This window comes from Oncorhynchus nerka, linkage group LG27, assembly GCF_034236695.1.
Source record: "Oncorhynchus nerka isolate Pitt River linkage group LG27, Oner_Uvic_2.0, whole genome shotgun sequence".
In the NCBI taxonomy this organism is placed as follows: Eukaryota; Metazoa; Chordata; class Actinopteri; order Salmoniformes; family Salmonidae; genus Oncorhynchus; species Oncorhynchus nerka.
Window position 1 is genome coordinate 80,908,014 of NC_088422.1, and position 24,366 is coordinate 80,932,379.

At 44.7% G+C, this 24,366-nt stretch overlaps 1 protein-coding gene across 1 annotated transcript in view; it reads right to left on the reverse strand.

Moving 5' to 3' along the window:
- LOC115126324 (sodium-dependent noradrenaline transporter-like) overlaps window positions 1-23,997 on the reverse strand; it is a 90,352-nt gene extending 66,355 nt beyond the window's left edge. Inside the window, exons 1-4 of the mRNA XM_065012059.1 lie at window positions 23,901-23,997; window positions 22,914-23,332; window positions 20,607-20,738; window positions 16,687-16,924 (exon numbers count right to left, since the gene is read on the reverse strand). Coding sequence (XP_064868131.1) covers window positions 16,687-16,924; window positions 20,607-20,738; window positions 22,914-23,211 — 668 coding nt within the window. The 5' untranslated portion in view covers window positions 23,212-23,332; window positions 23,901-23,997. The remainder of the gene's footprint in view (window positions 1-16,686; window positions 16,925-20,606; window positions 20,739-22,913; window positions 23,333-23,900) is intronic.
- Between the last annotated feature and the right edge of the window lie 369 nt (window positions 23,998-24,366).

A 24,366-nucleotide genomic window follows, 5' to 3' on the forward strand; every position in this document is an offset into this window, starting at 1 on the left:
ACAGGAACAGGACAGGACCCACTGTACTCACTCATAGAACAGGACAGGACCCACTGTACTCACTCATAGAACAGGACAGAACCCACTGTACTCACTCATAGAACAGGAACAGGACAGAACCCACTGTACTCATTCATAGAACAGGAACAGGACAGAACCTACTGTACTCACTCATAGAACAGGACAGAACCCACTGTACTCACTCATAGAACAGGACAGAACCCACTGTATTCACTCATAGAACAGGGACAGAACCCACTATACAAACTCATAGAACAGGACAGAACCCACTGTACTCACTCATAGAACAGGACAGAACCCACTGTATTCACTCATAGAACAGGAACAGGACATAACCCACTGTACTCACTCATAGAACAGGACAGGACCCACTGTACTCACTCATAGAACAGGACAGAACCCACTGTACTCACTCATAGAACAGGAACAGGACAGAACCCACTGTACTCATTCATAGAACAGGAACAGGACAGAACCCACTGTACTCACTCATAGAACAGGACAGAACCCACTGTACTCACTCATAGAACAGGACAGAACCCACTGTATTCACTCATAGAACAGGGACATAACCCACTATACTCACTCATAGAACAGGACAGAACCCACTATACTCACTCATAGAATAGGACAGAACCCACTGTACTCACTCATAGAACAGGACAGAACCCACTGTACTCACTCATAGAACAGGACAGAACCCACTGTACTCACTCATAGAACAGGACAGAACCCACTGTACTTACTCATAGAACAGGAACAGGACAGGACCCACTGTACTCACTCATAGAACAGGACAGGACCCACTGTACTCACTCATAGAACAGGACAGAACCCACTGTACTCACTCATAGAACAGGACAAAATCCACTGCACTCACTCATAGAACAGGACAGGACCCACTGTACTCACTCATAGAACAGGACAGAACCCACTGTACTCACTCATAGAACAGGACAGAACCCACTGTATTCACTCATAGAACAGGACAGGACCCACTTTACTCACTCATAGAACAGGACAGAACCCACTGTACTCACTCATAGAACAGGAACAGGACAGGACCCACTGTACTCACTCATAGAACAGGAACAGGACATAACCCACTGTACTCACTCATAGAACAGGACAGGACCCACTGTACTCACTCATAGAACAGGACAGAACCCACTGTACTCACTCATAGAACAGGAACAGGACAGAACCCACTGTACTCATTCATAGAACAGGAACAGGACAGAACCCACTGTACTCACTCATAGAACAGGACAGAACCCACTGTACTCACTCATAGAACAGGACAGAACCCACTGTATTCACTCATAGAACAGGGACAGAACCCACTATACTCACTCATAGAACAGGACAGAACCCACTGTACTCACTCATAGAATAGGACAGAACCCACTGTACTCACTCATAGAACAGACAGAACCCACTGACAGAGGACAGAACCCACTGTACTCACTCATAGAACAGGACAGAACCCACTGTACTCACTCATAGAACAGGACAGAACCCACTGTACTTACTCATAGAACAGGAACAGGACAGGACCCACTGTACTCACTCATAGAACAGGACAGAACCCACTGTACTCACTCATAGAACAGGACAGGACCCACTGTACTCACTCATAGAACAGGACAGAACCCACTGTACTCACTCATAGAACAGGACAGAACCCACTGTACTCACTCATAGAACAGGACAGAACCCACTGTACTCACTCATAGAACAGGACAGAACCCACTGTACTCACTCATAGAACAGGGACAGAACCCACTGTACTCACTCATTGAACAGGACAGCACCCACTGTACTCATAGAACAGGACAGAACCCACTGTACTCACTCATAGTATCGGGACAAAATCCACTGTACTCACTCATAGAACAGGGCAGGACCCACTGTACTCACTCATAGAACAGGACAGAACCCACTGTACTCACTCATAGAACAGGACAGAACCCACTGTATTCACTCATAGAACAGGACAGGACCCACTTTACTCACTCATAGAACAGGACAGAACCCACTGTACTCACTCATAGAACAGGACAGAACCCACTGTACTTACTCATAGAACAGGAACAGGACAGGACCCACTGCACTCACTCATAGAACAGGAACAGGACAGAACCCACTGTACTCACTCATAGAACAGGACAGGACCCACTGTACTCACTCATAGAATAGGACAGAACCCACTGTACTCACTCATAGAACAGGAACAGGACAGAACCCACTGTATTCACGCATAGAACAGGGACAGAACCCACTATACTCACTCATAGAACAGGACAGAACCCACTGTACTCACTCATAGAACAGGACAGAACCCACTGTACTCACTCATAGAACAGGACAGAACCCACTGTACTCACTCATAGAATCGGGACAAAATCCACTGCACTCACTCATAGAACAGGACAGGACCCACTGTACTCACTCATAGATCAGGACAGAACCCACTGTATTCACTCATAGAACAGGACAGGACCCACTTTACTCACTCATAGAACAGGACAGAACCCACTGTACTCACTCATAGAACAGGACAGAACCCACTGTACTTACTCATAGAACAGGAACAGGACAGGACCCACTGTACTCACTCATAGAACAGGAACAGGACATAACCCACTGTACTCACTCATAGAACAGGACAGGACCCACTGTACTCACTCATAGAACAGGACAGAACCCACTGTACTCACTCATAGAACAGGAACAGGACAGAACCCACTGTACTCATTCATAGAACAGGAACAGGACAGAACCCACTGTACTCACTCATAGAACAGGACAGAACCCACTGTACTCACTCATAGAACAGGACAGAATCCACTGTATTCACTCATAGAACAGGGACATAACCCACTATACTCACTCATAGAACAGGACAGAACCCACTATACTCACTCATAGAATAGGACAGAACCCACTGTACTCACTCATAGAACAGGACAGAACCCACTGTACTCACTCATAGAACAGGACAGAACCCACTGTACTCACTCATAGAACAGGACAGAACCCACTGTACTTACTCATAGAACAGGAACAGGACAGGACCCACTGTACTCACTCATAGAACAGGACAGGACCCACTGTATTCACTCATAGAACAGGACAGAACCCACTGTACTCACTCATAGAACAGGACAAAATCCACTGCACTCACTCATAGAACAGGACAGGACCCACTGTACTCACTCATAGAACAGGACAGAACCCACTGTACTCACTCATAGAACAGGACAGAACCCACTGTATTCACTCATAGAACAGGACAGGACCCACTTTACTCACTCATAGAACAGGACAGAACCCACTGTACTCACTCATGGAACAGGACAGAACCCAATGTACTTACTCATAGAACAGGAACAGGACAGGACCCACTGTACTCACTCATAGAACAGGACAGGACCCACTGTACTCACTCATAGAACAGGACAGAACCCACTGTACTCACTCATAGAACAGGAACAGGACAGAACCCACTGTACTCATTCATAGAACAGGAACAGGACAGAACCCACTGTACTCACTCATAGAACAGGACAGAACCCACTGTACTCACTCATAGAACAGGACAGAACCCACTGTATTCACTCATAGAACAGGGACAGAACCCACTATACAAACTCATAGAACAGGACAGAACCCACTGTACTCACTCATAGAACAGGACAGAACCCACTGTATTCACTCATAGAACAGGAACAGGACATAACCCACTGTACTCACTCATAGAACAGGACAGGACCCACTGTACTCACTCATAGAACAGGACAGAACCCACTGTACTCACTCATAGAACAGGAACAGGACAGAACCCACTGTACTCATTCATAGAACAGAACAGGACAGAACCCACTGTACTCACTCATAGAACAGGACAGAACCCACTGTACTCACTCATAGAACAGGACAGAACCCACTGTATTCACTCATAGAACAGGGACATAACCCACTATACTCACTCATAGAACAGGACAGAACCCACTATACTCACTCATAGAATAGGACAGAACCCACTGTACTCACTCATAGAACAGGACAGGACCCACTGTACTCACTCATAGAACAGGACAGGACCCACTGTACTCACTCATAGAACAGGACAGAACCCACTGTACTCACTCATAGAACAGGACAAAATCCACTGCACTCACTCATAGAACAGGACAGGACCCACTGTACTCACTCATAGAACAGGACAGAACCCACTGTACTCACTCATAGAACAGGACAGAACCCACTGTATTCACTCATAGAACAGGACAGGACCCACTTTACTCACTCATAGAACAGGACAGAACCCACTGTACTCACTCATAGAACAGGAACAGGACAGGACCCACTGTACTCACTCATAGAACAGGAACAGGACATAACCCACTGTACTCACTCATAGAACAGGACAGGACCCACTGTACTCACTCATAGAACAGGACAGAACCCACTGTACTCACTCATAGAACAGGAACAGGACAGAACCCACTGTACTCATTCATAGAACAGGAACAGGACAGAACCCACTGTACTCACTCATAGAACAGGACAGAACCCACTGTACTCACTCATAGAACAGGACAGAACCCACTGTATTCACTCATAGAACAGGGACAGAACCCACTATACTCACTCATAGAACAGGACAGAACCCACTGTACTCACTCATAGAATAGGACAGAACCCACTGTACTCACTCATAGAACAGGACAGAACCCACTGTACTCACTCATAGAACAGGACAGAACCCACTGTACTCACTCATAGAACAGGACAGAACCCACTGTACTTACTCATAGAACAGGAACAGGACAGGACCCACTGTACTCACTCATAGAACAGGACAGAACCCACTGTACTCACTCATAGAACAGGACAGGACCCACTGTACTCACTCATAGAACAGGACAGAACCCACTGTACTCACTCATAGAACAGGACAGAACCCACTGTACTCACTCATAGAACAGGACAGAACCCACTGTACTCACTCATAGAACAGGACAGAACCCACTGTACTCACTCATAGAACCGGGACAGAACCCACTGTACTCACTCATAGAACAGGACCCACGGTACTCACTCATAGAACAGGAACAGAACCCACTGTACTCACTCATTGAACAGGACAGAACCCACTGTACTCACTCATAGAACAGGAACAGGACAGAACCCACTGTACTCATTCATAGAACAGGAACAGGACAGGACCCACTGTACTCACTCATAGAACAGGAACAGGACATAACCCACTGTACTCACTCATAGAACAGGACAGGACCCACTGTACTCACTCATAGAACAGGACAGAACCCACTGTACTCACTCATAGAACAGGAACAGGACAGAACCCACTGTACTCATTCATAGAACAGGAACAGGACAGAACCCACTGTACTCACTCATAGAACAGGACAGAACCCACTGTATTCACTCATAGAACAGGGACATAACCCACTATACTCACTCATAGAACAGGACAGAACCCACTATACTCACTCATAGAATAGGACAGAACCCACTGTACTCACTCATAGAACAGGACAGAACCCACTGTACTCACTCATAGAACAGGACAGAACCCACTGTACTCACTCATAGAACAGGACAGAACCCACTGTACTTACTCATAGAACAGGAACAGGACAGGACCCACTGTACTCACTCATAGAACAGGACAGGACCCACTGTACTCACTCATAGAACAGGACAGAACCCACTGTACTCACTCATAGAACAGGACAAAATCCAATGCACTCACTCATAGAACAGGACAGGACCCACTGTACTCACTCATAGAACAGGACAGAACCCACTGTACTCACTCATTGAACAGGACAGAACCCACGGTACTCACTCATAGAACAGGGACAGAACCCACTGTACTCACTAATAGAACAGGGACATAATCCACTGTACTCACTCATAGAACAGGACAGAACCCACTGTACTCACTCATAGAACAGGACAGGACCCACTGTACTCACTCATAGAACAGGACAGAACCCACTGTACTCACTCATAGAACAGGACAGAACCCACTGTACTCACTCATAGAACAGGACAGAACCCACTGTACTCACTCATAGAACAGGACAGGACCCACTGTACTCACTCATAGAACAGGACAGAACCCACTGTACTCACTCATTGAACAGGACAGAACCCACGGTACTCACTCATAGAACAGGGACAGAACCCACTGTACTCACTAATAGAACAGGGACATAATCCACTGTACTCACTCATAGAACAGGACAGAACCCACTGTACTCACTCATAGAACCGGGACAGAACCCACTGTACTCACTCATAGAACAGGACCCACGGTACTCACTCATAGAACAGGAACAGAACCCACTGTACTCACTCATTGAACAGGACAGAACCCACTGTACTCACTCATAGAACAGGAACAGGACAGAACCCACTGTACTCATTCATAGAACAGGAACAGGACAGGACCCACTGTACTCACTCATAGAACAGGAACAGGACATAACCCACTGTACTCACTCATAGAACAGGACAGGACCCACTGTACTCACTCATAGAACAGGACAGAACCCACTGTACTCACTCATAGAACAGGAACAGGACAGAACCCACTGTACTCATTCATAGAACAGGAACAGGACAGAACCCACTGTACTCACTCATAGAACAGGACAGAACCCACTGTACTCACTCATAGAACAGGACAGAACCCACTGTATTCACTCATAGAACAGGGACATAACCCACTATACTCACTCATAGAACAGGACAGAACCCACTATACTCACTCATAGAATAGGACAGAACCCACTGTACTCACTCATAGAACAGGACAGAACCCACTGTACTCACTCATAGAACAGGACAGAACCCACTGTACTCACTCATAGAACAGGACAGAACCCACTGTACTTACTCATAGAACAGGAACAGGACAGGACCCACTGTACTCACTCATAGAACAGGACAGGACCCACTGTACTCACTCATAGAACAGGACAGAACCCACTGTACTCACTCATAGAACAGGACAAAATCCACTGCACTCACTCATAGAACAGGACAGGACCCACTGTACTCACTCATAGAACAGGACAGAACCCACTGTACTCACTCATAGAACAGGACAGAACCCACTGTATTCACTCATAGAACAGGACAGGACCCACTTTACTCACTCATAGAACAGGACAGAACCCACTGTACTCACTCATAGAACAGGACAGAACCCACTGTACTTACTCATAGAACAGGAACAGGACAGGACCCACTGTACTCACTCATAGAACAGAACAGGACATAACCCACTGTACTCACTCATAGAACAGGACAGGACCCACTGTACTCACTCATAGAACAGGACAGAACCCACTGTACTCACTCATAGAACAGGAACAGGACAGAACCCACTGTACTCATTCATAGAACAGAACAGGACAGAACCCACTGTACTCACTCATAGAACAGGACAGAACCCACTGTACTCACTCATAGAACAGGACAGAACCCACTGTATTCACTCATAGAACAGGGACAGAACCCACTATACTCACTCATAGAACAGGACAGAACCCACTGTACTCACTCAGAATAGGACAGAACCCACTGTACTCACTCATAGAACAGGACAGAACCCACTGTACTCACTCATAGAACAGGACAGAACCCACTGTACTCACTCATAGAACAGGACAGAACCCACTGTACTTACTCATAGAACAGGAACAGGACAGGACCCACTGTACTCACTCATAGAACAGGACAGGACCCACTGTACTCACTCATAGAACAGGACAGAACCCACTGTACTCACTCATAGAACAGGACAGAACCCACTGTACTCACTCATAGAACAGGACAGGACCCACTGTACTCACTCATAGAACAGGACAGAACCCACTGTACTCACTCATAGAACAGGACAGAACCCACTGTACTCACTCATAGAACAGGACAGAACCCACTGTACTCACTCATAGAACAGGACAGGACCCACTGTACTCACTCATAGAACAGGACAGAACCCACTGTACTCACTCATTGAACAGGACAGAACCCACGGTACTCACTCATAGAACAGGGACAGAACCCACTGTACTCACTAATAGAACAGGGACATAATCCACTGTACTCACTCATAGAACAGGACAGAACCCACTGTACTCACTCATAGAACCGGGACAGAACCCACTGTACTCACTCATAGAACAGGACCCACGGTACTCACTCATAGAACAGGGACAGAACCCACTGTACTTACTCATAGAACAGGGACAGAACCCACTGTACTCACTCATAGAATCGGGACAAAATCCACTGTACTCACTCATAGAACAGGACAGGACCCACTGTACTCACTCATAGAACAGGACAGAACCCACTGTACTCACTCATAGAACAGGACAGAACCCACTGTACTCACTCATAGAACAGGACAGAACCCACTGTACTCACTCATAGAACAGGACAGGACCCACTATACTCACTCATAGAACAGGAACAGGACAGAACCCACTGTGCTCATTCATAGAACAGGAACAGGACAGAACCCACTGTACTCACTCATAGAACAGGACAGAAGCCACTGTACTCACTCATAGAACAGGGACAGAACCCACTGTACTCACTCATAGAACAGGACAGAACCCACTGTACTCACTCATAGAACAGACAGAACCCACTGTACTCACTCATAGAACAGGGACAGAACCCACTGTACTCACTCATAGAACAGGACAGAACCCACTGTACTCACTCATAGAACAGGACAGAACCCACTGTACTCACTCATAGAACAGGACAGAACCCACTGTACTCACTCATAGAACAGGACAGAACCCACTGTACTTACTCATAGAACAGGAACAGGATAGGACCCACTGTACTCACTGATAGAACAGGACAGAACCCACTGTACTCACTCATAGAACAAGACAGAACCCACTGTACTCACTCATAGAACAGGACAGAACCCACTGTACTCACTGATAGAACAGGACAGAACCCACTGTACTCACTCATAGAACAGGACAGAACCCACTGTACTCACTCATAGAACAGGACAGGACCCACTGTACTCACTCATAGAACAGGACAGAACCCACTGTACTCACTCATAGAACAGGACAGGACCCACTGTACTCACTCATAGAACAGGACAAAACCCACTGTACTCACTCATAAAACAGGACAGAACCCACTGTACTCACTCATAGAACAGGACAGAACCCACTGTACTCACTCATAGAACAGGACAGAACCCACTGTACTCACTCATAGAACAGGACAGAACCCACTGTACTCACTCATAGAACAGGACAGAACCCACTGTACTCACTCATAGAACAGGACAGAACCCACTGTACTCACTCATAGAACAGGACAGAACCCACTGTACTCACTCATAGAACAGGACAGAACCCACTGTACTCACTCATAGAACAGGAACAGGACAGAACCCACTGTACTCACTCATAGAACAGGAACAGGACAGAACCCACTGTACTCATTCATAGAACAGGAACAGGACAGAACCCACTGTACTCACTCATAGAACAGGACAGAACCCACTGTACTCACTCATAGAACAGGACAGAACCCACTGTATTCACTCATAGAACAGGGACAGAACCCACTATACTCACTCATAGAACAGGACAGAACCCACTGTACTCACTCATAGAATAGGACAGAACCCACTGTACTCACTCATAGAACAGGACAGAACCCACTGTACTCACTCATAGAACAGGACAGAACCCACTGTACTCACTCATAGAACAGGACAGAACCCACTGTACTTACTCATAGAACAGGAACAGGACAGGACCCACTGTACTCACTCATAGAACAGGACAGGACCCACTGTACTCACTCATAGAACAGGACAGAACCCACTGTACTCACTCATAGAACAGGACAGAACCCACTGTACTCACTCATAGAACAGGACAGGACCCACTGTACTCACTCATAGAACAGGACAGAACCCACTGTACTCACTCATAGAACAGGACAGAACCCACTGTACTCACTCATAGAACAGGACAGAACCCACTGTACTCACTCATAGAACAGGACAGGACCCACTGTACTCACTCATAGAACAGGACAGAACCCACTGTACTCACTCATTGAACAGGACAGAACCCACGGTACTCACTCATAGAACAGGGACAGAACCCACTGTACTCACTAATAGAACAGGACAGAACCCACTGTACTCACTCATACAACCGGGACAGAACCCACTGTACTCACTCATAGAACAGGACCCACGGTACTCACTCATAGAACAGGGACAGAACCCACTGTACTTACTCATAGAACAGGGACAGAACCCACTGTACTCACTCATAGAATCGGGACAAAATCCACTGTACTCACTCATAGAACAGGACAGGACCCACTGTACTCACTCATAGAACAGGACAGAACCCACTGTACTCACTCATAGAACAGGACAGAACCCACTGTACTCACTCATAGAACAGGACAGAACCCACTGTACTCACTCATAGAACAGGACAGGACCCACTATACTCACTCATAGAACAGGAACAGGACAGAACCCACTGTGCTCATTCATAGAACAGGAACAGGACAGAACCCACTGTACTCACTCATAGAACAGGACAGAAGCCACTGTACTCACTCATAGAACAGGGACAGAACCCACTGTACTCACTCATAGAACAGGACAGAACCCACTGTACTCACTCATAGAACAGGACAGAACCCACTGTACTCACTCATAGAACAGGGACAGAACCCACTGTACTCACTCATAGAACAGGACAGAACCCACTGTACTCACTCATAGAACAGGACAGAACCCACTGTACTCACTCATAGAACAGGACAGAACCCACTGTACTCACTCATAGAACAGGACAGAACCCACTGTACTCACTCATAGAACAGGACAGAACCCACTGTACTTACTCATAGAACAGGAACAGGATAGGACCCACTGTACTCACTGATAGAACAGGACAGAACCCACTGTACTCACTCATAGAACAAGACAGAACCCACTGTACTCACTCATAGAACAGGACAGAACCCACTGTACTCACTGATAGAACAGGACAGAACCCACTGTACTCACTCATAGAACAGGACAGAACCCACTGTACTCACTCATAGAACAGGACAGGACCCACTGTACTCACTCATAGAACAGGACAGAACCCACTGTACTCACTCATAGAACAGGACAGGACCCACTGTACTCACTCATAGAACAGGACAAAACCCACTGTACTCACTCATAAAACAGGACAGAACCCACTGTACTCACTCATAGAACAGGACAGAACCCACTGTACTCACTCATAGAACAGGACAGAACCCACTGTACTCACTCATAGAACAGGACAGAACCCACTGTACTCACTCATAGAACAGGACAGAACCCACTGTACTCACTCATAGAACAGGACAGAACCCACTGTACTCACTCATAGAACAGGACAGGACCCACTGTACTCACTCATAGAACAGGACAGAACCCACTGTACTCACTCATTGAACAGGACAGAACCCACGGTACTCACTCATAGAACAGGGACAGAACCCACTGTACTCACTAATAGAACAGGACAGAACCCACTGTACTCACTCATACAACCGGGACAGAACCCACTGTACTCACTCATAGAACAGGACCCACGGTACTCACTCATAGAACAGGGACAGAACCCACTGTACTTACTCATAGAACAGGGACAGAACCCACTGTACTCACTCATAGAATCGGGACAAAATCCACTGTACTCACTCATAGAACAGGACAGGACCCACTGTACTCACTCATAGAACAGGACAGAACCCACTGTACTCACTCATAGAACAGGACAGAACCCACTGTACTCACTCATAGAACAGGACAGAACCCACTGTACTCACTCATAGAACAGGACAGGACCCACTATACTCACTCATAGAACAGGAACAGGACAGAACCCACTGTGCTCATTCATAGAACAGGAACAGGACAGAACCCACTGTACTCACTCATAGAACAGGACAGAAGCCACTGTACTCACTCATAGAACAGGGACAGAACCCACTGTACTCACTCATAGAACAGGACAGAACCCACTGTACTCACTCATAGAACAGGACAGAACCCACTGTACTCACTCATAGAACAGGGACAGAACCCACTGTACTCACTCATAGAACAGGACAGAACCCACTGTACTCACTCATAGAACAGGACAGAACCCACTGTACTCACTCATAGAACAGGACAGAACCCACTGTACTCACTCATAGAACAGGACAGAACCCACTGTACTCACTCATAGAACAGGACAGAACCCACTGTACTTACTCATAGAACAGGAACAGGATAGGACCCACTGTACTCACTGATAGAACAGGACAGAACCCACTGTACTCACTCATAGAACAAGACAGAACCCACTGTACTCACTCATAGAACAGGACAGAACCCACTGTACTCACTGATAGAACAGGACAGAACCCACTGTACTCACTCATAGAACAGGACAGAACCCACTGTACTCACTCATAGAACAGGACAGGACCCACTGTACTCACTCATAGAACAGGACAGAACCCACTGTACTCACTCATAGAACAGGACAGGACCCACTGTACTCACTCATAGAACAGGACAAAACCCACTGTACTCACTCATAAACAGGACAGAACCCACTGTACTCACTCATAGAACAGGACAGAACCCACTGTACTCACTCATAGAACAGGACAGAACCCACTGTACTCACTCATAGAACAGGACAGAACCCACTGTACTCACTCATAGAACAGGACAGAACCCACTGTACTCACTCATAGAACAGGACAGAACCCACTGTACTCACTCATAGAACAGGACAGAACCCACTGTACTCACTCATAGAACAGGACAGAACCCACTGTACTCACTCATAGAACAGGAACAGGACAGAACCCACTGTACTCACTCATAGAACAGGAACAGGACAGAACCCACTGTACTCATTCATAGAACAGGAACAGGACAGAACCCACTGTACTCACTCATAGAACAGGACAGAACCCACTGTACTCACTCATAGAACAGGACAGAACCCACTGTATTCACTCATAGAACAGGGACATAACCCACTATACTCACTCATAGAACAGGACAGAACCCACTATACTCACTCATAGAATAGGACAGAACCCACTGTACTCACTCATAGAACAGGACAGAACCCACTGTACTCACTCATAGAACAGGACAGAACCCACTGTACTCACTCATAGAACAGGACAGAACCCACTGTACTTACTCATAGAACAGGAACAGGACAGGACCCACTGTACTCACTCATAGAACAGGACAGGACCCACTGTACTCACTCATAGAACAGGACAGAACCCACTGTACTCACTCATAGAACAGGACAAAATCCACTGCACTCACTCATAGAACAGGACAGGACCCACTGTACTCACTCATAGAACAGGACAGAACCCACTGTACTCACTCATAGAACAGGACAGAACCCACTGTATTCACTCATAGAACAGGACAGGACCCACTTTACTCACTCATAGAACAGGACAGAACCCACTGTACTCACTCATAGAACAGGACAGAACCCACTGTACTTACTCATAGAACAGGAACAGGACAGGACCCACTGTACTCACTCATAGAACAGGAACAGGACATAACCCACTGTACTCACTCATAGAACAGGACAGGACCCACTGTACTCACTCATAGAACAGGACAGAACCCACTGTACTCACTCATAGAACAGGAACAGGACAGAACCCACTGTACTCATTCATAGAACAGGAACAGGACAGAACCCACTGTACTCACTCATAGAACAGGACAGAACCCACTGTACTCACTCATAGAACAGGACAGAACCCACTGTATTCACTCATAGAACAGGGACAGAACCCACTATACTCACTCATAGAACAGGACAGAACCCACTGTACTCACTCATAGAATAGGACAGAACCCACTGTACTCACTCATAGAACAGGACAGAACCCACTGTACTCACTCATAGAACAGGACAGAACCCACTGTACTCACTCATAGAACAGGACAGAACCCACTGTACTTACTCATAGAACAGGAACAGGACAGGACCCACTGTACTCACTCATAGAACAGGACAGAACCCACTGTACTCACTCATAGAACAGGACAGAACCCACTGTACTCACTCATAGAACAGGACAGAACCCACTGTACTCACTCATAGAACAGGACAGAACCCACTGTACTTACTCATAGAACAGGAACAGGACAGGACCCACTGTACTCACTCATAGAACAGGACAGAACCCACTGTACTCACTCATAGAACAGGACAGAACCCACTGTACTCACTCATAGAACAGGACAGAACCCACTGTACTCACTCATAGAACAGGACAGAACCCACTGTACTTACTCATAGAACAGGAACAGGACAGGACCCACTGTACTCACTCATAGAACAGGACAGAACCCACTGTACTCACTCATAGAACAGGACAGAACCCACTGTACTCACTCATAGAACAGGACAGAACCCACTGTACTCACTCATAGAACAGGACAGAACCCACTGTACTTACTCATAGAACAGGAACAGGACAGGACCCACTGTACTCACTCATAGAACAGGACAGAACCCACTGTACTCACTCATAGAACAGGACAGAACCCACTGTACTCACTCATAGAACAGGACAGAACCCACTGTACTCACTCATAGAACAGGACAGAACCCACTGTACTTACTCATAGAACAGGAACAGGACAGGACCCACTGTACTCACTCATAGAACAGGACAGGACCCACTGTACTCACTCATAGAACAGGACAGAACCCACTGTACTCACTCATAGAACAGGACAGAACCCACTGTACTCACTCATAGAACAGGACAGGACCCACTGTACTCACTCATAGAACAGGACAGAACCCACTGTACTCACTCATAGAACAGGACAGAACCCACTGTACTCACTCATAGAACAGGACAGAACCCACTGTACTCACTCATAGAACAGGACAGGACCCACTGTACTCACTCATAGAACAGGACAGAACCCACTGTACTCACTCATTGAACAGGACAGAACCCACGGTACTCACTCATAGAACAGGGACAGAACCCACTGTACTCACTAATAGAACAGGGACATAATCCACTGTACTCACTCATAGAACAGGACAGAACCCACTGTACTCACTCATAGAACCGGGACAGAACCCACTGTACTCACTCATAGAACAGGACCCACGGTACTCACTCATAGAACAGGGACAGAACCCACTGTACTTACTCATAGAACAGGGACAGAACCCACTGTACTCACTCATAGAATCGGGACAAAATCCACTGTACTCACTCATAGAACAGGACAGGACCCACTGTACTCACTCATAGAACAGGACAGAACCCACTGTACTCACTCATAGAACAGGACAGAACCCACTGTACTCACTCATAGAACAGGACAGAACCCACTGTACTCACTCATAGAACAGGACAGGACCCACTATACTCACTCATAGAACAGGAACAGGACAGAACCCACTGTGCTCATTCATAGAACAGGAACAGGACAGAACCCACTGTACTCACTCATAGAACAGGACAGAAGCCACTGTACTCACTCATAGAACAGGGACAGAACCCACTGTACTCACTCATAGAACAGGACAGAACCCACTGTACTCACTCATAGAACAGGACAGAACCCACTGTACTCACTGATAGAACAGGGACAGAACCCACTGTACTCACTCATAGAACAGGACAGAACCCACTGTACTCACTCATAGAACAGGACAGAACCCACTGTACTCACTCATAGAACAGGACAGAACCCACTGTACTCACTCATAGAACAGGACAGAACCCACTGTACTCACTCATAGAACAGGACAGAACCCACTGTACTCACTCATAGAACAGGACAGAACCCACTGTACTTACTCATAGAACAGGAACAGGATAGGACCCACTGTACTCACTGATAGAACAGGACAGAACCCACTGTACTCACTCATAGAACAAGACAGAACCCACTGTACTCACTCATAGAACAGGACAGAACCCACTGTACTCACTGATAGAACAGGACAGAACCCACTGTACTCACTCATAGAACAGGACAGAACCCACTGTACTCACTCATAGAACAGGACAGGACCCACTGTACTCACTCATAGAACAGGACAGAACCCACTGTACTCACTCATAGAACAGGACAGGACCCACTGTACTCACTCATAGAACAGGACAAAACCCACTGTACTCACTCATAAAACAGGACAGAACCCACTGTACTCACTCATAGAACAGGACAGAACCCACTGTACTCACTCATAGAACAGGACAGAACCCACTGTACTCACTCATAGAACAGGACAGAACCCACTGTACTCACTCATAGAACAGGACAGAACCCACTGTACTCACTCATAGAACAGGACAGAACCCACTGTACTCACTCATAGAACAGGACAGAACCCACTGTACTCACTCATAGAACAGGACAGAACCCACTGTACTCACTCATAGAACAGGACAGAACCCACTGTACTTACTCATAGAACAGGAACAGGACAGAACCCACTGTACTCACTCATAGAACAGGACAGAACCCACTGTACTCACTCATAGAACTCTGCAGCCGGCGTCATCTTGTACTTGGCATAAGACGTCCCATTGCCCAGGAAGGATCCGTTTAGTAGCTTGGGATCTGTGCAGTTCGGACTGTTCCAGGCGTTGCCACAATGGAGCCAGGGCAGCTCACTGGTCATAGAGGAGAACAGGTAGTACAGGGACCAGGCTATGATGACGTTGTAGTAGAAACCCACATACAACGCTATGATGATCACAGTGTAGCCCACACCTGAGGGAGGGAGGGAGGGATATGGACGAGAGAAACAGAGAGAGAAACAGAGAGCAGAGAGAGAGAGAGATGGTTACATACTGTAGGTTACATAGGGTTACAGAGGGTGGAATCCTGCTACTCCTTTCTAATGCCAATCATAAATGTGTATGTGTGAGGGAACACAAATAACAAACCAAACTCTGCAGCGTGTATCCACAAGACCTTGGACAGCAGAGACTACTGAAAAACGAGCACAGCAGTGGAATACCAGCTAGTATTATGTTTTTTTTTAAAGAACTTGAGGAAATTTGAGGATTCAACCACTTATTTTGCCTGATTCAATGTATTATTTGAGCAGAATGTGATGTGCTATAACTCTACCATCAGAACAAGCAGCAGAAGAACTTAACAATGTCAGTTTAACATGTTTTTTTTTTTTACTTTTACCCCTTTTCTCCCCAATTTCGTGGCATCCAATTGGTAGTTACAGTCTTGTCTCTGCAACTCCCGTACGACACAGAGCCATGCATCCTCCGAAACACAACACAACCAATCCGCACTGCTTCTGGACACAATGCCCGCTTAACCCGGAAGCCAGCCACACCAATGTGTCAGAGGAAACACCGTACACCTGGCGACTGTGTCAGCATGCATGCGCCCGGCCCGCCACAGGAGTTGCTAGAGCGCAATGGGACAAGGACAACCCTGCCGGCCAAACAACAATATACAATAGACTTAATGTGTAACATAGTGTAAATCACAACACTGCCTGTAAACTTCTGGTGAAGCTTTCAGGTTCAACAGTTCAGATGTCATGGTGTGCGTGGTATCAGTATGCCATGGTGATAAGACTGTCAGTAGTAAAACTAATCAACAAACAGCCTTTATGTGTCCCTCTTCATTACAATGCATATCTATGTTTCTACAGTATATCTACTGTATGTTTATTGTTGTACAGTGTCTTGAGATTTACTGGATACTTCTAAAAGACCACATCTCTCCTTCCTCTCTCCTCTGATCAAAGCCTTTGGAAAAGTGGACAGGGAGAGCTGAAGACGGGAAAATGAAAAAGAGAGGTACTGTATATAGGAGAAAGGAGAGATGAACGAAGGAGATTATAGGAGAAACCCAGTGGGTACAAACTGGTTGAATCAACGCTGTTTCAATGTCATTTGTCAACGTATTGTGACGTGGACTCTGTGTGTAAAATACAATGGATTTGCTAAAACTGTTGTTTTGAGGGTGAAATTTCAACCAAAGGATCATGCAATTTTCAGCATAGACAAAGCTTGAATAAAATATGTTGAATTTTTATGTTGAGTTGTATCCACTAGCATAAAAGAATAATAGGCTGGGCAGCACCTCTTACTGGAGAATGTATCTACCTACAGCTATCTCTTTGGTCTCCCAACCAGGGTTTTAAAAAACCACAGCCGTGCTTTGATTTGAAATTGATCACTGACACCATTGTGCTATCGTGAGAATGAGAGATCTCCACTTAAAAACTAAATAGATTCACTGTTGCTATTAAAGTCATTTCCAAAGGGTAGGTTTAACAGAGGTTTAACATATAGCATTAATGATACTATTTAGGCCTATATAGCCTTTGCATCAACAGCTATTGTTTCAATTCAACTTAAAAATAGACAATAAATAGGCTTAGGGTTTCAAGTTTAGCTTGATTTCAAATTGAATCTACAAGTTAATAATGAATATGTTGGATTCAACGGCTCCATCTCAACCAAAAATCTAAGTTATAGAAGAGGACAAAATGAAATACAACTTTATTTAAAGTGCATTTAAAGTTTGATTTGATTTGATTTTGTCCTATTCTATAACTTCGATTTTTGGTTGAGATGGAGCCGTTGAATCCAACATATTCATTATTAACTTGTAGATTCAATTTGAAATCAAGCGAATTTGGAATTAAAGCCAGACTCAGTGGCACAGAGGAAACTTTCCAAGCAGAAGATACATCTCCTTCAAATGGTGACACTGTAACTATAAATGTCTTCTTATGTAATCATATAAAGCAGATGTGTTGAAGATCACAGGTCTGTGGAGATCTTCACAATTTCTATAATAATCTGCCCGGAATCTCCAACAGCATTGATCACTTGCATCATGCATATACTTTTAATGTAATCCTTTACAGTAATTCAGGTCATTTGGTTGTGCTATTACATGAAGCACTGTCATAACACATTAAGTTGTTGTATTAATCAGCAAAATCACTGTCATTGTGTTCCCATTTCAACTTTGTTGTGCTTTTAAATGGCTTAAAGCGCATTGATACACATTTAGGTGCCAACTAAACCAAAGTCATTCATTGTTTTTCCAGTGGAATTTGGTTTTGCTTATAGATGGTTGAACGCATACTGACCACATTAATTTACAACAATTTAAATGAAGTTTCTGCTTATAATTTCCGATATTTGGGAGGCCAAATTATAATTTCCGATATTTGGGAGGCCAAATTATAATTTCCAATATTTGGGAGGCCAAATTATAATTTCCGATATTTGGGAGACCAAATTATAATTTCCAGCATTTGCCATTTGTTTGTCAACTAAAGATTGATACATGCAGCTTGTCTTCTGTCACAACTTCTGCCTAGTTACATGTTCTGCCTAGTTACATGTTCTGCCTAATTAAATAAAGGTTATATAAAAATAAAAATAAATGACTTGTTGTCCCAGAAGACTAAATAAAGTAGTGCTCATCAGAATAATGTCTTCCATGGATAAAATGAATGCATTAGTAATCTAGTTAACACTGGTAAAGTTGTCTGTCCAAATATCATCAGTTTGACCTGTTTTAAGGAAATTAAAAGCTGAGAAAACAACAAAACACATTTCAGATAAGACTTTAGTTCGTCTTGGGTGCATATTTTATGTGGTTGAAATACTGTCTGCTTGCATAACAGTATGAAAGATAACACATTACACAAACATTTGCATTTTCTCAAGAGATGCTGAAAGAAAGAAATAATATTTCTTAACTACTGTTCCCGAGACAAAATTAACATTTGTTGTATAATTTCACTGCAAGAAATGCATAATTCTGCAAGAGTTAATATGATATTACACTACATGTGAGAGGTTATAGTCCTACAGGCAATGTCCATAGTTCAGTTACTATTCCATTTAACCCAAATGAACTTCAATTAGAAGTATTCCTTTTATTCATGGATACAGGGATACTCATGAGTGGGATATATCATCTACATTACGGAAGTAATTTTTGCTGGACCCCAGGAAGAGTAGTTTCTGCCTTGGCAGCAGCTAATGGGGATCCATAATACTGACAAAATATGAAAGGTGCATGTAAACAGCTTATACCGAATAAGACCTGAAGCGGGATATGAGCTACCGTCCGGAATACTGTGCACCTTTAAACGTGGTCACTGATAACACATTGGTAATTCAACAAACCTTTGGCTGTCTTTTTGACTGGGTGAATATAGGTTACAATATCATTCATCAACGTCTTGTCCACATTGAAATGATGTGGTGTGCCCACTGGGAAGGAACATTAAAAGAGCAGGGAAAGGACAAGAGGTGAGTGAAAAAAGAGAGAGATGTTCAAAGATAGAGAAGAAAAGAGAGGCCAGGAGCCTTGAGAAGGTGAGAGGTGGGAGATGAGGCAGAGGTCAGGGAAGAGATGGTATACAGAGATGGGAGAGAGAGAGAGAGCTCACCTTTAAAGACAGGGCAGATCTTCCAGACTGTAGCAGCTCCTTCCCTATTGTACTGTCCCAGGGCTAGTTCCATATAGAACAGAGGCATCCCAGCAATCACCAGGAACAGAATGTAGGGGATTAGAAAGGCACCTGAAATCACCACAAAACCCCACAAAACAACGTTTTTGAACGTGAACCTTTTGGCATTTGTGTTGCAGCCAAGACAACATATTTAGCATTTTGTGGGTGTTTTCGCCATGGCAATTTGTGTTGATGATGAGATCTAAAGAAAAATCACATGAAACAGACATCAACATGGACTCTCCAGGCACAGACAGTGAATTGTCCATGCTTGTAGCTTTTTATGTTCCAGTGAATTTGAGGAAGAATAAAATTCCCTTCATCTAGTATAATTCAAAATATCTTGTATGCAACATTTTAACAAAAAGCTGAGCATTGGGCTGCATTACAGCCTTTCAGAGAGCGCCAAATGAACATGACCCACAGCTGAAGAGTTGGCACCACAGGACACAACACTGCAACACTCAGTTCACCAGATAAAGATACACATGTCTATTTTCACCACGTGAAGTGTAATGCTGCCAAAGGGGACAGGAAATCTATTTAACACTAGTAAACACTGTTATTACAACAAGCTACTGAAGGTCTGTGGTGGCAAACCCAAAATGTCACTTTGTAATTAACAATGACCTTTGGTTTCTTAACATTCACTCGGCTCGATTATAGATATATTCAGGTGCAGTTTTTATGTTTTCTCTTGTTGTGGTCATTTGATTTGGTCATTGTTGGCAATCAATAATCTTTGTAGTTAGCCTTTGCTTTGTTGTTCATTCTTCAGATTTGTGATAACCCTGACTGGCACTTCTAACAGATGTTATCTAAAACTCTTCTTATCAAACAAATGCAGCACACATATTACAAGTGATTTGCTGACTTGTTCCACCACCACTACTGAGCCACTGAAATATGCCTAAGCCATTATTATTCGCTCTCAACCTGGTCTCAGAGCATTTTGTATTACTCTGTATGTAAATCCGAGGCATTACATTTTGTATATGTTAAGAATCACAATTCGTATTATATGTTACAAATTAGCAAAATGTACAATATGTTACGAATTTGCAGAACTTATGATATGTTACGAATTCTAGCTAGGTGGCTAGGTGGCTAATGTTAGCTATCGGGCAAATGTTATCTAGGCTAAGGGTTAGGGTTACAGTTAGGAGTTAGGTTAAAGGGTTAGGGGAAGGGTTAGCTAAAAGGGATACGGTTTGGGAAAGGTTAGCTAACATGCTAAGTATTTGCAAAGTAGCAAGTATTTGAAAAGTTGCAAATGAGCTAAAGTTGTCTGTCATGAGATTTGAATTCGCAACCTTTGGATTGCTAGAAGTTAGCATTCCACGCCCACCCACCCCAACCATCTGTAACCGTACCAAAGTAACATGTCATACTAATTTGAGTGTCAGGGATAAATTTTTACTATGTTAAGTCTAGATTATGAGACCAGGCTCTTAATGGTCTAGACCACATGTCGAGGCCTGCAGGCTGGATCTGGCCCTCGAGCCCATTTAAAATACCAAAACCACTAGTTAAAGGACAATTGCTTAGCAGATTTTGACTGCGAGGAAATATAATACATTTTATGTGTGGCCCCCCCAGACCCCGGTGAAGACCGAATGCAGCCCGCAGGAAAAATGGGTTAGACACCGCTGATCTAGACACATTTAAATTAAGTTATTAATTATTAACATATTTGCATAGCTATCTGTTCAACTGTGAGTATTTAAATATTTCCCATCAGCAATAAAGCACTTATGAGCCAGCAACTGGTGTGAATGGGTTATGAGTGAAATCTTTACAGTAAGATACAGTAGCACCCAGATACAGTGAGTGTATTTGCAGTTGAGTCAACCACACTGACCTGAATGAATTTATGCAATGAGTTATTTCCGTTTTCCTCTTAAACTACACTGACTTGAATGAATTTATGCAGTGAGGTATTTCCGTTTCCCTCTTACCAGCAAAGCCCCTTGGCTCAAGAAAGCCTGCGCAAAGCTATTTGGGGATTTCAAAAACTCACTGACTAGTGACTGGTACGCATGGTAGCATACAAACTAACAGATTGGCACATGTTATCATAAACTTACGAAGAAAGTTATTACACAACAGTAAAACAAACTTGATATTAGTTCCAAAGCAGTCTCGCGTTGCCATACCAAGCCTGGTTCTCTACGAGGATAGTTCCAAAGGAACCTGGGAAAGTCTTAACAGAAGTCTTTACAGAAGTTATAACAGTTCACTCACCACCTCCATTCTTGTAGCAGAGGTAAGGGAATCTCCAGACATTGGCCAAGTCCACTGCGAAGCCTATGACGGATAGGAGAAAGTCTATTTTCTTTCCCCATGTTTCCCTCTCCTCCAGCTCCTCGGCGGTGCAGGGGGTGCCGTGCGTGCTGGGGGTGGGCATGATGGTCGAACTGGTATACTGGACCCCATTTTGGTCCTTCACCAATATCAGTTCCACCTCCTTCTTCTCCACATTGCATGGTTTCAGCGGGGCTACTGATGACAGCTTGTGGTCTGGCAGGACCTGGATGTTCATATTATCTCCGGTGTCGGTGTGCAGCTCGCTGACGGCCTTGTGCTCTCACCGCACGGAGGAAGTATCCGTGGCGGAGGTGATGCTCGCGCAGCAGTGGACCGTGACGACGATGGGAGTCCCGCTAGCGTGGAAAGGCAAACTCTGCATAAGTGAATATTTTCTCCACGAACTACAGTGGACTCCACCGCATTCATCGGCTAGATAGGTTAAAAAAATACATTCATAAGTTTGCAGAGGTGGAATAGTTATGATAAGTTTTATAGCTACACACACTGGCGCACAGAGAGGAATAGCCAAAATATGGGTGATAGAAAATGATTTCCTTGTTTCAGAAACCTCAGTCATGTTTTACAAATACATTGTCTTATATTATATTAAATCATATAAACTACTAGTCATGCTATTGGAAACATATTTCAAAATGTTCAAATAAACGTAAATAGCAGGTGAACGTTGTAGAATAGGTTTAGGCTATCCCATTGCTCCTGCGTATTTCTCATAATCCCCGTGCGCATTTGTTGAACGGAGCTAAGCAACATTGGTTAATCAATCAAATTTATACAAACTGGCAGCAATACACCATAAAATATCAACTAAAAGTACAATAGTATAGTCAGTGATGTATAGTATCGTTATTAAAGCACATTAAACCCCGTATAAATAGAAGAGGAGCGACGGTTGGTCCGTACTTGTGAAGCTACGGACACCTCTCCATGATCCGTTGCTGCTGTGGTCCTGCTGCGTCTGAGGAGAGACTGCCCATTCTGATGGAACTTTAAGACTCGCCTTCTCATGAGAGATAGACGATATACATTCAGAGCTTTTAAATCAGGTCCTCTCTCTCTCCACGTGATTTTCTATAATTGATAATGTTCTTTCTGCTCCTCCCTCCCTCACTTCATGTTGGATATTTCTTGGCAGCCGTTGTCACTGTTGTGAAGTGCGTGCCAACATGCGCCCGTGGTCTCACCTCGCCAAACCAGTCATAAAGGAATATACCTCGCAGCACCAGTCCTAAAGGAATATACACTACGTGACCAAAAGTATGTGGACACCTGCTCATCAAACATCTCACTCCAATATCATGGGCATTAATATGGAGTTGGTCCCAGTTTTGCTGCTATGACAGCCTCCACTCTTCTGGGAAGGCTTTCC